The sequence below is a fragment of the Triturus cristatus genome, chromosome 6 (genome assembly GCF_964204655.1).
Source record: "Triturus cristatus chromosome 6, aTriCri1.1, whole genome shotgun sequence".
Taxonomy (NCBI): domain Eukaryota; kingdom Metazoa; phylum Chordata; class Amphibia; order Caudata; family Salamandridae; genus Triturus; species Triturus cristatus.
Window position 1 is genome coordinate 149324481 of NC_140589.1, and position 15143 is coordinate 149339623.

Here is a 15143-nt window from a genome sequence, read left to right on the forward strand (position 1 = left end):
TATTTACATGATGCTCGCAAACGCCTCTCTGCAGAACTTAACAGAGTTTGAAAATATCTCAGGACTGAAGCTGAAGAGAAGCAAGTCTCCCATGTTCCCCCAAAAGACCTGAGTGCCCGAACACTGTCTTTCTTGGACAAGCAAGGCCTTACATTATCAACACATGCCTTCAAGTACTTAGGTGTGAACGTGTCCAGAGGGGAAGAGGATGTCACAGCAGGTAATCTGAAAAGGGCTTTAGCGTCTGCAATCCGTCACCGTCTGGAAAAAACGCTGGATATATAGTAGCTCTAGCAGAAATGAATCTCCTACCACAAATACTCTACTACTTCTCTACTATACTGAGAATACATGCAGAGTATACTATACCTACAGGGTGTTTTTTAAAGACCTAAACACGGTCCTGGTACCACTCGTTTGGACCAACAGTAGGCAGAGAGTGGCAGTCACCAAATTGTTCCTTCCTATAAACAAAGGGAGACAAAACGTCCCTAACTTTGAAACATGTTACGTAGAGACTTGGTTCCAGTGGGTGGCTCCATGGTTAATAATAGGCAATACTACACAAGTTAGATGCATGAAGGTGACCTTAAAAGGAATGACCATGGCCAAGTTTCTCGTGGGAACACAGCAACTCCCCGCTTGAGTTGCCCTCTTGTTGTCCACACCCAGACCTTGCTGGCATAGATATCTGCATATCACCAAGCAACAGGAAGTGTATACCCAGTGGTGGCCTTTGAAAGAGGTGGGGCACCAAAGTTTGGGATGAGTGCTCGCTGGTGAGCAAGTGAAGTGAGCGAGGGAGGTCCGGGGGCGTCTTCCCCCGAGAAAATTTCAAGAGCCATCAAAACTAAACTGCCCTAGTGGACAGACACTCCATTTTCTGTCAATCCTTTGAGGGTGTGACGTGCAAAGGACATATGGTAACAGCGCATCATCCCGGAAAGTCAATCACACAGGACTCGTCACACTACTAAGTACCTACCTCAATGTTCATCAGCTCCTGCAATCGTCAATGAGGCGACCAGGAATCAGAGTGCATCTCAACCATCTTGTACCACTCGATCTAGCTGACTGAGGCGAGCACCTCGACACCTTATTGAAGAAATATGATGTGACTGTTGTTTATACTTTTTATTTAACAATGGAGGAGATGTAGTGCCATGAGGCTTTTGCACGAGGACCCTTGCGGTTCAAGACGGACTCAATAAGGAATTACATAACTTGCTGGGAGGTGTTAAAGTGTGGTTATTGATAGTTATGACATAATGAAAGTGCAGAGTGTTATTGTATGCTGACAAATAAAGTCATACAATCCAGAGCTCCGTGTGTGGCATATTAATTGTGCATGCTCCGGGCTGGAGAGGACGGTACAGAATTCTCACTGATGTGCTGCCCAAGAAGTATTTATTTTACTATTGGTTCATTTTATTAGCATAATAGAGTTAGAAGGTAAGTAGTCATTGCCCTAATTTAGTGATTCGACATGATTTGTTTCCAAATATTTTTATTAAATATTTCTCCTTTAAACAGCACAGGCCATATTCACATGTTCAGTGCAAAGTGGTTTTGTTTTAGACTGTTGATGACGCAGTAAGCATGCCTCGCCAATAGCATCAGTGTATGACGGAGTGGATCCATGCCTCAAAAAGCAAACTTTAAAACTGAATAGCCTGGCATTCAAAGAGGAGATGGTAGTGGGGAGTGTTTACACTAAATCCTATTATTCTGTATCTCGGTCCTTCCATTTCTTCCATTGTACTCAGTGTTCTCAACCACTCTTCCACCTTTCCTGGGTATAATTGCAGCTTCTGGTGTTGATTTGAGGAGATTGTATACTGTAAGGAGCAGAAACCAAAAATGTAAATTACATTATAGAAGGTATGCATGGTTGTCTCTGGGAGAGGATTCATCCTCACAATAGTAAGCACTGTGAGGAGGACGCGAAGAATTCAGTCTTTTGCAAAGTAGTTCATCATTATCATTGAGTGTATTTACCCTGATTGAGCTCGCTCCCCTATGGCTTACATCAACCTCAGGCAGCTGGATAAACAAATAAAATGATCACAGCATCGTGGAGGTCAAGCACTTTTTTGTGGAAGCACACAACGTCTGCCCAATCAAAACATGTACTCCTGGCTCCCAACATGTGGGCAGAGCCACAGCCCATCTCTTCGTGGTTCTCTGCACTGTCAAGCCAGACCATAAAAACGTGTTGACCCACTTCAGTAGTTTCAAATCCAAGCCGCAAAGTTAGCCCTTAAATGGGGAAGGTTTGATCACATCATATAGGCCTTAATAGAACCCTCTGCATGGGATGCCAGCATCAAAGTTAAAGTGCTTTACCCAAGGCCAAAGCCTTCTGTTCAAGGGTGCCAGGAACACACAATGACCAGACACGGAATGTGAGATACACTACCGCCCAGTTCACCTACCATCCAAGTTCAAAACTTTAGGCAGAATGCAGGTCCTTACAAATAGATGGCCCACGATAAATGTATCTTCAACCGTGAGAGCTCAGCTAATCCACCGTTTCTTCCGCAGACTGCTGACACCAACTTAGACACTTTCTTCTCACTAAAATCTTTTATTTTGTAAAAGAACAATAACATTAAAAGAAATGGATAAAAACAGTTAAAAGAAGATCATGGCTCTTTCGTATTAGAATCAACCCTGTTTCTTGTGCTCCACCGCCCTGTGTTTTTGGTGCATGAATGTATTAACAATATTAACTTTTTGAATAATGCAATCTGATTGGTTGCTTCACTACAGCAAGTGGAGGGCATGTATCCACTATTGGTTATATGTATTCCCAACTCCCTGTCGCTGTGACCAGCACAGCAAGATCCTTCAGAGCAGCGGTTTATAACCTTTTGACTTTTGGAGACTCCCACTTAATCATTACTGGAACCCAGGAAGCCCCACTGAACCATTATTCGATTCCGGGGACCCCCACTGAGTCATTATTAGAAGGCAGGGACCCTGGCTAAGCATTTTTGATGATTTGAACCGCAAACCAATACCGATAAATACAGAAACAATCATTCATCAAACAAATATACATATTATGAAATATTTGATATAATTCAGAAACAGAAACACAACAAAATGTTTATATTAAGGGGGGGGAGTTAATTCAATTGCAGCCTCTCATTGTCCATATTATATTCAGATTGATGCATTTGTACTGCTCCCACAAATCAATCTGTGCATACTAACTTAATTTTTATCCTCCAATTTCGCATTCCTTCACAGACAGAACACTTTAACATTTTAATTTTACTTCTTTATTTATTAATACTTTCTAAACCTGTTAATATTGTTTAATTTTCTAAGCAGTCGCGAACCCCCTTGAGAAGGCTTTGTGGACCTTCAGTGTCCCTGGACCACAAGTTAAGAACCGCTGCTTTATAGGACTCATTTACTGTGTGGGGGAGCAGATGACTGCACCCCAGTGTTCTAACACTGGCTAACCAATGTATGTGTAACCATGAAAAAATATGCTAATATTTTTAGGGACAGTACAGGTGTACTATCTATAACGTGAAATTATTTGAAAAACATCTGTTGATTATTGATGTTAATCTGGGGCTTTGGTTATTATCTGACATGTTTGTTATTCTTCATCATTTTAACAGCGGGAGCGCTTAAGAAACATTGAACGCATTTGCTTTTTGCTGCGGAAGGTAAGCCTGACCTTTACTGCTGTGTAAAGTTGATTATCTGTGACCTTTGGTATCTAAGAGGCAGGAAGTACTTCATAGGGATGGAAGGAACTCCAGTTCAAAGAATCCTCCGCTGCTGCCTGGGGTAGCGCTACTTTTATGTTCAGAAGACTGGCAATAAAGATCACATTGGTCATAGCTTTATATCTTATTTATTTATTTATAGAATTATGCAGTATGTGACAGTGTGATGCTAAAATATGCCTTGTAGATTCTAACGCCTTCTTTGCAGCCCCATCATTCCTGATGGTTTGTGTGGGTATTATAATATACCAGAATGCTTGTTTGTCTATGGCAGTACCTGTTCTGCTGTGGTCTGCAGCATCAGAAAGAGAATTTCTCTAAAGAATACAGCTGCAAGTTTAGAAGGAGGACATTATTTGTCTTACTTTTTAGTGCCTTCAATCCTGCTAAACCTGTTTTTAATATTCTGGACCTGCGAGACCATTCATGCTGTTCAAATACACAGGACCCATGAGAGCTGTCTGAATTACTTACCAATACTTTTTATTACTCACAATCATAGTCTTCATTGCTACAGTCATCACAAATTTGGCTTTGCTTTGTCTAACAGACTTTAATTACTCTCTATTTCTATGCAACTTAAACATGGTCCTTAAGGAAATACCTCCTTCCTCATGAGTTTTCTATAAACTACATAACTTCCTGTACTCTTCAAGTGGAAACAGAAATATGTATATAGCTATACATTTACATATATTTGTAACTAAAACACATATACCTATACCCTCCAGTGGTGGTTGATAGTGGGTAGTTATAGTTAGGCTTGTGTTGCCATAGGAAAAAATTTTTTTGGTTTACTTATAACTTTGGTGGTGTTTTACAAATTTTCATGAAACGTTCTCAAAAAATGTTCCTCCAGCTCAGCTCCTTTTTGGAAAGAATTCAGGGTGATCTGTCAGGTGGGGGCTGAGAAAGAGGGGGCCCAAAACACGTCTCCACATTCATTGATCCATAGGAAATTTGGACACAGCTACAGCCAAAACAGCTGAATGTGTTTATACCAAGTTTGTCAGAAAGCTAGATCTTGGCCCAGAAAGCATGCTTTTTGTGATTTGGGCTGTATCCATTTAGTAGTAAATTAAGCCTAAAAAACTTTGTATATTTTATGCTGCGGAGGATCTGGGACTGAGCCACGGCTCTGTGAGCTGAACCACAGGCTGTGATTGGCTGGATGCAATCTGAAGGAAAAATTGCAGTCACTATCTTTGGACTTGTAAACTTGGTCCTGGGTCCTAAAAAATAGAACAAAACAAGATATAAGGGGGCAGGTTAGGGGTACCCTGACCCCTGGGTCTTGTGGGGAGGGGGAATGGTTAAATGTGAAAGAAAATGTTTTTGGGGAGGTTCCATGGATCCGCGGATCCACCATGATGCTCAGCATGACACTGAAGGGCTTTGTGGCGGATCTGTGGATCTGGAGTGACACCCCTGGAGTCAGAGTATCAACTGAACCCCCAAGAAATTAACAAAGTGAGTAGGCCACTCATGGCCCAGGCCCTGTGCCCAACCCAACAGAGTGTGCCTCAGTGGTTGGGCATCTCAAGGTGTTTGGGTGCAGTGCCAGGCCACAGGCCCTGCCCTGAGCCCAACCCCAAAGAAGGTGCATCTGAAGCCTTGCACAGCTGGGGGTTATGCACCCATAAGCGGGAGGGTTCGGTGCCTATAGAGAGTTTCCATCAGATCCTCATCCTTCAGGTCGAACAGTAGGTGAACATTACTTGTTTGATCAATCATAAGGTCACATGTATCTTGGCGTCTGATGGCATGTACAGTTTTGGGTTCGTTTTTAGCAAAGTACTTGGCAAGTTTGATTTTTCTGATACATTTTTAGGAATCAATCTTTGGTTTTCAATATTCCAAAATGTTGTTTGGACAGAAAGAAAGACCTTTATTAAGGATTGATTATTCATCCTTTGCAGTCTATAACTGCATAGATTCACTACTAAATTATCTTCCATGGCTGTGGTTTGTTTTATTTCTTCTCTCTGTTTCGTAGAGGGTACTTTTTTCTTCCCATGCCCTCTTCTACATTGTTTGTTCCTTGATTGGCCTCTGACAGGATTGTGTCCTCCCCCCTCCCTCTTGAGGTGTGTTGATCCAGATACATTAGTTGCATTTCCTCCAGCACAGTCATCTTCATTCTGCCATTGGAAGTTCCTTCGTCTTAACTGAGGTCAGTGTCCGACTCACTGATTTCCTCCAGGGCCCCCGTAATTTTGTTTTAGAATCTGAAGTATATTGTTTTATATCAAATCGTTTGGCGAAGGTATAGACAGTTCCATCTAGGTAATCATGTTAGTCCCTGATGAATTTCCTCTGTTGTCTGGTTTCTATCCCCAATTTTTGCTTTTCAAGTTTGCCGTACAGTGGAGTAGTGCAGAGTGGAATAGCTTACAATACAGTGGGGTACAGTGCAATAGGGTACAGTGCAATGACATATATTGGAGTACCATACAGTGTAGTGCCATACAGTGGAACAATATAGAATTGAGTAGTGTTTACTGTAATAACGTTGAGTTTACTTGTGTTAAGTCTTGAGATGTGCATTACAGTGGCATATAGTGTACAGTAGAGTGTCATAGATTTAAATCGGGTTAATTATAGAAGTGCAGAGTCTAGTAACTAGTAGAATCTGAAGTGTCATTTACTGGAGTGGCACACAATGTAATTTTTTTAACTGAAATAGCATACAGTTTATTGTGGTACGATGCAATGTTGTATATTGCATTTCAGTAGAATTTAGTGGCACAGAGTGGAGTAGCGTACACTGTAATAGCATACACTCCTGTGGTGTACCATAAAGTGGGGCATACTGGGGTAGCATATGGTGCATTAGCGTACAGTGGATTTGTGTACATTGGAGTAGCATACAATTGGGAGCAGTATAGTGGAGATGCGTTGAGTAAAGTGGCATATACAAAAGTGTAATCTAATACAGTAGGGAACTATATAATAGCATAGACTATAATGGTGTACATTGGCATGGTGTACAGTGGCGTTGGGTGGAGTAAAGTGAAGTAATGTAAAGTGGTTTAGTGTAGAATTTAGTTGTGCACAGTGGAGCATCGTAAAGTGGCCTGGCATCCTCTAAATAGTGCAGAGAGCAGTGGCGTGAAGTCAGCCCTTATGGATTCGAGTGGCATAAAGTGGAGTGTGTAAATTAAAAGGTGCTGTAGAATTATATGAAAACAAGTCAATATTGTATCTTCAAAATATCAATTATAATAAAATGTTAATTCTGTGGGTATATATATATAAATAGTGTAAATATTTGTAAATGTATATGTTGCATAAAATGTACCTAATATATTGTGCTATAGTATAATGTGTACAGTTGACAGTATAGTATGATACTTGGGGCTTGGAGGAAGTGGTGATGTGATAGGTTGATGGCTGAGTTTACCAAAAGTAACAATCAGCAGAATTTTGCATAATTATACGGTCAGCGCATTGCTGACTTGTGGGTTAAGATGTTACATATGGTTATCTATTAATTTGTGTTATTGTTAATAACTTATTCCCACTTTATTTATGTGGCAATAGGTATTTTGTTTTCAAATTTATAAAGACTATACCCCTATGGATTTTTTTTAACGAATCCCTTATTAACTTTGCACCCGTTTCAGAAATGTCGGCATCTTTGACCACACTTCTTCCAGCAGTTTAATTCTCAAAGAAATCAAATGTTTGCAGATTTGGGTGAACTGAGTGTAAAGCAAAAAGGAGGGTGCCAAAATGTACGTTAATCCAATATATTTAACATACAGTTTTATATTTTGCATTATGTTGTGTAGTCCAGGTAAGTGATATAATCATTTTTTATAGTTTTAATGTACTTAAAGCTAGTGATATCTCTTATTGTGTTTTTTTGGTGAACTGTGAGGGTAATTAGCATCAGTATGACTGCACATAGTTATCACAAGTCATTAGCTGATTAGGAAAACATTGGCTTTCTAAATGTTGAAGGAGGCCTCGTTGTTTTTAAGTACACTTTCCCGTGTTGTGCTTTATGCCTTCTGATGCAGGTAAGTATAAGGGGGAGATTTATGTTCCCTGGCGCATCCCTGCAAATCAGCATGGATGCGCTAGGGTAGATGCGTCACGCAAGTTTGTCCTTGCGCCACCTCAGATGCGCCGCATTTACAATGCGGTGCATCGTGGCGCAAGGACAAGCAGATACGTGACGCATCTGCCGGCGTAAGGTTGGCGCAGTGCTGAAGTTGCATCGCAAGCGACTCCAGCACTGTTCCAACCTACCCTATCCCTAACATGGTGCGTCAAGCCTTACGCCTGCTTCAAGCAGGCGTAAGGATTTGACGCACCAGCGTCGGAAAAGTGACTCAGTGAAATCTTATAGATTTCACTGAGTCACTTTTCAGGGGCGTTCCTGCGACGGAACGCCCCCCCCCTGTGTCGCAACGCCCACATGAAACCTGACGCAGGTTTCACGTGGTGCAGGGCTTTACACCGTGACGCATCTCCATAGATGCGTCACGATGTAAATCGGGCGCAACGTGGCGCAGGGTTTACGCCGCCGCTGCGTCACAAAAGTGACGCAACGGCGGCGTAAAAGGGGCGAAAGTCCCACATAAATCTGCCCCAAGGTTTTTTATTTTTGCCCTAACTGTTACCACTTTAATAAAGTAGTAACAGGTAGAGCAAAATAGTTATATCTTTCTATATATTTTTGTAAAAAAACTAAGGAGTAGCGCAGGAGTACTGTGATACGTCCAATTTTTTTTGAAAGGTTAACATTTTTATTTATAAAATGTTTTACATTTTTATACCATTGTTCGGTGAAATGCGTTTTTTTTCAGTAGAGCTGTAATTTTTAGTAATTACCGTGCTACTCCGTACACTTTTATGTGCATATTTAAATATCGGAAAAATTGAAAAAAACTTTAGCACACTATATTAAAAAAAGACAGTGTCTTACAGTGTATTTCCAATTATTTTTTGAGGGATTCCCGGTACTCCCATGAAACTCCACATTTCTTTTAAACATATATATAAATGTATAAATATTTTTCTCTACTTATTATCACTTAACTAAAGTGGTAATATGTATAGGAAAAGTAGCATACCTAATACTTGCCTACATTGAATAATGTGATGCAAAACATAGGGAAACTCAAGGTAAAAACAATATGGCTACCTTTACATTTTGTAAAGGCAGCCATTAGCCAATTAGCTAATGACATGTCATTGCTATATACCTCAGGAGTACCGTGGTACTACTGCTGTCACAGATATACCTAAATTAAAAACACTTATAATTTGTGAAATATTTACCCTACCTACCAACAGAACCATCTGTGAACCATAACATGTAATCATTCTAATTTTCGTCAAAATCCGACAGACGGTGTTCGTGCTATGTATAACACAAAAGTCTATGTAAAACGCATTGGATTCTATGCCCATTTTGGGTTTCCCTTTTTATCTATGTACTCCTTTGACAAAACGCTGCAAAACTGTCAGGTCTGCAAAGTTTTGTTGACATTCGTCAAATGGGAGCAAAGTTATTAGGGATAAGAATCTAAAAAATCCCTATCACTGGTCACCCTAACTGCAGCTACCGCCACTCTGTAATATATATAGCACGAGAATGATACAATTTTAAATGCACCACGGACAAGTAATAACTGTGATTGAAGTTTTCAATGCAAATGGATAAAGCATTGGGCTGAGACAATTATTATTTTTGCACTTGAACTCATAACATCTGCTTGAAATCTGTTTGTGGTGCATTCCGCGCAACTGAGGATCCTGGGACTACGATCAGTGTGAGCCCATGAGTAACAGCTGCAGGGCTTCTCTGTGATTACGACTATTTGTTGAAACGTGTCAGAAAATGAACACATTTTTGCCACCTTGTGACAAACAAAGCATGTTCAATTTCTAGCTGTGTTTCAGCAGTTTTTCCTTTGTGGTGGCACGTTGGCAGGATGCTACGTTCCAGCTGTAGTTGACGCTGCCCTGCAGGGTCAGGGGCTCCCTTTACGGAGGTGTATTGTGTGCATTGACTTTGGGAGCATGACCCGCTCTACCTGAACGTTCTTACCAGGATATTAACTGAAAAATGGGAACGCAATGGAGCTAAGGAGGGTATTGAGACCACCTCTTGCGTACTGGAAATGATGGTGCAAATTATATTTTTAATGATTGCAGCAATAATGAGCATGAGAATTAAAATGCGCCACGGACAAGTAATAACTGTTATTAAAGTTTTTAATGCAAATGAATAAAGCACTGGACTGGAACAATTATTATTTTTGAACTTGAACTCATAGCTGATGCTTGAAATCTGTTTGTGGTGCATTCTGGGCAATTGAGGACCCTGGGACTACGATCAGCATGAGCCCATGAGTAACAACTGCGGTGCTTCTCTATGATTACGACTATTTGTCTAAACGTAACGATTGTTGCCGATCCCTTTATAGAAGTGACTTGTGTGTGTATATATATATATATGGTCTCTTTACTGCACTGTTGGTGGATGAATTATGAGAATTGAATAAAGTAAGGGCTACTTACAAACTCGCTGGTGCCTGGCTGTGCTGCTTTTTCCAAGTCCTTGGTATATACATATATGCACAAATATATATAAGAGGAGTGTGGTTTGGTGTTTAGGTGCGGCCACAAGCACCTGTGGGCACCCATCCCTGAAGAGTTCGGCGATTGTGTGGCAAGCTAGTGGTATTTCTAAAAACTTTTTGGAAAGCGCCGAAACACCGCACCCTCGCAACTTTGCCCTTCCATCAATTTGGGACTGTGACTACACGGAGGATCGCTACTTACTTAAGTGGCTTCCAAGGCACGATTCGGGATGTTAGCGGTGGGATGAGGGTCCCAGAGAGCTGCCCGCCATCCACTACAAGATCCAGACTGCCGTGGGGTGAGAGCAGACACCGCCCACTGGGGAAGTACTGACGCTGATGTGCCTGCTCTATGCAGACTCGGAGCACCGGGTCTGAGACATCCCCCTCACGACGTGTCAGCAACGCCTACACCTATCGGAGTGAGACATTTGCTGTTTAAAAGTGGATGAGGAATTTAATTCTTTTCATGGTTTGGCAAGCATCTGATGAAGTCACTATGACGAAACGCGTCATGCCGAGAGCCAATTAAAGCAGCATTCATTCTGGAGAACCCGTGTGTGCCCGACTTTTCTTTTGAAAATAGGAGGAGTGTGGTTTGGTGTTTAGGTGCGGCCACAAGCACCTGTAGGCACCCATCCCTGAAGAGTTCGGCGATTGTGTGGCAAGCTAGTGGTATTTCTAAAAACTTTTTGGAAAGTGCCAAAACACCGCACCCTCGCAACTTTGCCCTTCCATCAATTTGGGACTGTGACTACACGGAGGATCGCTACTTACTTAAGTGGCTTCCAAGGCACGATTCGGGATGTTAGCGGTGGGATGAGGGTCCCGGAGAGTTGCCTGCCATCCATTACAAGATCCAGACTGCCGTGGGGTGAGAGTAGACACCGCCCACTGGAGAAGTACTGATGTGCCTGCTCTATGCGGACTCGGAGCACCGGGTCTGAGACATCCCCCTCACGACGTGTCAGTAATGCCTACACCTATTGGAGTGAGACATTTGCTGTTTAAAAGTGGATGAGGAATTTACTTCTTTTCATGGTTTGGCAAGCATCTGATGAAGTCACTATGACGAAACGAGTCATGCTGAGAGCCAATTAAAGCAGCATTCATTCTGGAGAACCCGTGTGTGCCCGACTTTTCTTTTGAAAATAAGAGGAGTGTGGTTTGGTGTTTAGGTGCGGCCACAAGCACCTGTGGGCACCCATCCCTGAAGAGTTCGGCGATTGTGTGGCAAGCTAGTGGTATTTCTAAAAACTTTTTGGAAAGCGCCAAAACACCGCACCCTCGCAACTTTGCCCTTCCATCAATTTGGGACTGTGACTACACGGAGGATCGCTACTTACTTAAGTGGCTTCCAAGGCACGATTCGGGATGTTAGCGGTGGGATGAGGGTCCCAGAGAGCTGCCCGCCATCCACTACAAGATCCAGACTGCCGTGGGGTGAGAGCAGACACCGCCCACTGGGGAAGTACTGACGCTGATGTGCCTGCTCTATGCGGACTCGGAGCACCGGGTCTGAGACATCCCCCTCACGACGTGTCAGCAACGCCTACACCTATTGGAGTGAGACATTTGCTGTTTAAAAGTGGATGAGGAATTTACTTCTTTTCATGGTTGGCAAGCATCTGATGAAGTCACTATGACGAAACGCGTCATGCTGAGAGCCAATTAAAGCAGCATTCATTCTGGAGAACCCGTGTGTGCCCGACTTTTCTTTTGAAAATAAGAGGAGTGTGGTTTTATATATATATATATTTATATTGCTGCTACGAAACACCAGTCAGGTGCACTCACAGGCGGGTGCTTCTTCGTGCGGGGGTGTACCCGCATTCAATTATTGCTGCGACTCTCCTTCTCACATCCACCATCCAAAGAGAAAGGCAGCACTCACGGGGGCCGTTTCCAAAGTTTATTAAATGGAAACTGTCACGTAAACAAACAGACGCGTTTCGGTAACAACCTTCATCTATGTTTACCGAAGCGCCCGCCCGCCATGTTTTTAAATCATCATAATGTACATAAACATAAATGAGGGACCAACGTCGATAACGTGGTCTCCAACATTTCTTCCCAATGTCGGCGCCATCTTATAGTGTATGATTACCAACAAGCCTAAATGACAAACTCTACTCGCAAATGCGTGCTTCTTGCTGATCTTTCTGCGCTACAACTTAACGCACTAGTCCACGCCCCTACCCACATGGCAGGCCATACCCTGGATCCGATCTTCACTAACATCCAAGAGGCAGTCACTGATATTCCCTCCCCAATGGGATGGACAGATCACTACCTCGTTAAACTAATGGTTCCTGCACCTCATCGGCAGTTCAAAACTGAATCCAACAAACGCCTTAAAAGACCTTGGCATAAGCTCACCACATCCGCCTTACACAAAACCTTAGGTGACTTCCACTGTGAAACTCATCAGGAGATTGAAGCGGCTTACGCCTCGTTCACTACCTGGATCACCAATGGCCTCGACACTCTCATCCCAGCTAAACTGACTAAAGGACGCAACACGCCCTCCAATCCATGGTACGACGATACCCTCAAAACGCTACGCAAGGATTGTAAAAAAGCTGAGCGCCAATGGAGGAAAAACTTTGATAATCAGGATAAAACAAACTATTTATCCAAACTCAAAATCTACCATAAAGCCATCAGATCCTCCCGCGCCTCATTTTATGCTAACAAAATCAGCTCTAACTCAAACCCAGCTAAAGCCATTTTTAAACTAGTCAAAGAACTCCAAAACCCTAGGGCACCATCTCCAAAAATCTCCTCCAACGAACAATGTGAGCAGCTTGCCATATACTTCGTTGAAAAAGTTCAAAAAATATATGCCACCTTTCTACAGAACTCCCCTCATTCCAGACAGCCTGCAACTTTAGCCCCCAGCCGTATTCCTCTCACCCAAATTCCTGCCATCTCGGCTGCCGAACTGAACAAACTTTGCAGGAAGGTGAAGTCTGGTTCCCCCGCTGACCCTATGAGCCCCTCTCACTTCCTGGACTCACTGGATCTTTTTTTATCTCCCATGTTGGACATCCTCAACCTTTCCTTTTCCTCGGGCTCTGTACCCATTGCCTGGAAACAAGCGTGGGTTTCACCAATAATTAAAAAACCCTCCCTCGACCCCTCCAAACCGGAAAGCTACCGTCCAATATCCCTTCTACCCTGGCTGTCCAAGATAGCAGAGGCCCATGTCAACGGCATTCTCTCGAAACATGTGGACAGTCACGGTATTCTGGATCCCTCCCAAAATGGCTTTCGAGCGGGCCATAGCACTGAGTCTGCCTTATTGGCCACCACCGAACATCTCAGGACGATCCTGGACTCCGGACATAGTGCTGCGCTGATTCTATTAGACCTCAGCGCAGCCTTTGACACGGTGTCCCACGACATCCTCTTGGAACGTCTAGAGGAGGCCGGTGTGACAGGCCGTGCTCTTTCATGGTTCCAATCCTTCCTAAAAGACAGATCCTTTAAGGTGTCAGCCCCCCCATTTCTTTCTAAATCTCATCCCATAGCCCAAGGAGTCCCCCAGGGTTCAGCGCTGAGCCCCTCCCTCTTTAACTTATACGTCCAGCCGCTTGCTGATGTGGCCAAAGAGTGGGGGCTTACGCTGGTCTCATACGCCGACGACACCCAGCTTGTCGTCACCCTCTCTGAAAGTCCGTCCACCGCGGCATCCAAGTTTAAAGAGGGCATGGAATCAGTGGCTCAATGGATGACGGACAACTACCTCCAGCTTAATGCCGGGAAAACCGAGGTGCTACTCCTCGGCCGAAACACCTGCCTATGGAATGAGCACTGGTGGCCGTCATCCCTTGGCACCATTCCATCCCCTAAAAATTGTGTAAAAAATTTGGGAGTTTGGATGGATGCCAACCTCAGCTTTCAGTCACATACTAAAAAGGTGGCAGCCACCTGCATAGGGCTCCTAAGAAACCTCCGGCCAATACTTGGGCTATTTGACTCTAAAGCTCGCCAGCTAATTATCCAGGCAACCATCTTGTCTCGCCTGGACTATGCCAACGTCCTTCTATTGGGAGCAAATAAAGCTGAAACGGCCAGGTTCCAACGCATCCAGAACACGGCGGCCAGAACTCTGGTCGGTCTCCCACGTAGATGCTCAGCCAGAGCCACCATCCGCAAACTGCACTGGCTGCCCGTAGAACAGAGAGTGAAATTCAAAGCTCTTATCACGATCTTCAAGATCGTCAAAAAGGGAAATCCCCCTCTGTTGCGAAAGCTGGCCCGACTCTATGTCCCTGGCCGTGACCTTCGCTCCTCTAATCAACTTCTTCTGACAGTTCCCAGAGTCAGACTTAGTCGCATTGGTGGCCGTTCCTTTAGCGTCCTAGGGCCTAAACTATGGAACGATCTCCCCCCCAGCATCCGCTCTATAGACTGTCTCCCAGTCTTTCGCAAAGCTATCAAGTCCCACCTCTTCCCCGCTTTCTAGGGTTCTTGGCCTTCCCTCCCCCGTTTAGTAGGAGTTTGCTTGTTGCTAGCGCCGGGACACCCCATTGCTGGGGTAGCTGTTGCGCTTTACCAAATCTAGAAAATAGAAATAGAGTAAAGGAAGAATCAATCCATGCACGTCAATCCAGCCCTGGATGGGCATACACCTGGAGAAATTCTCCAACAGAAATAAAACATGGCTAGGGCTGCCTACTACTAAATGTTCTATATATTCATATTAGCAAAAAATACTGAGTGGGTGAGCAAACTACTGTGTCTATACATCTGGGGATACTATATACAATACAATACAATCTACCGTACA

General features: G+C 43.5%; 1 protein-coding gene across 1 annotated transcript in view; it reads left to right on the plus strand.

Moving 5' to 3' along the window:
* CNIH3 (cornichon family AMPA receptor auxiliary protein 3) overlaps window positions 1-15143 on the plus strand; it is a 621447-nt gene that overhangs the window by 189286 nt on the left and 417018 nt on the right. The window contains exon 3 of the mRNA XM_085609126.1: window positions 3639-3686. Within this exon, the coding sequence (XP_085465252.1) occupies window positions 3639-3686 (48 nt within the window). The remainder of the gene's footprint in view (window positions 1-3638; window positions 3687-15143) is intronic.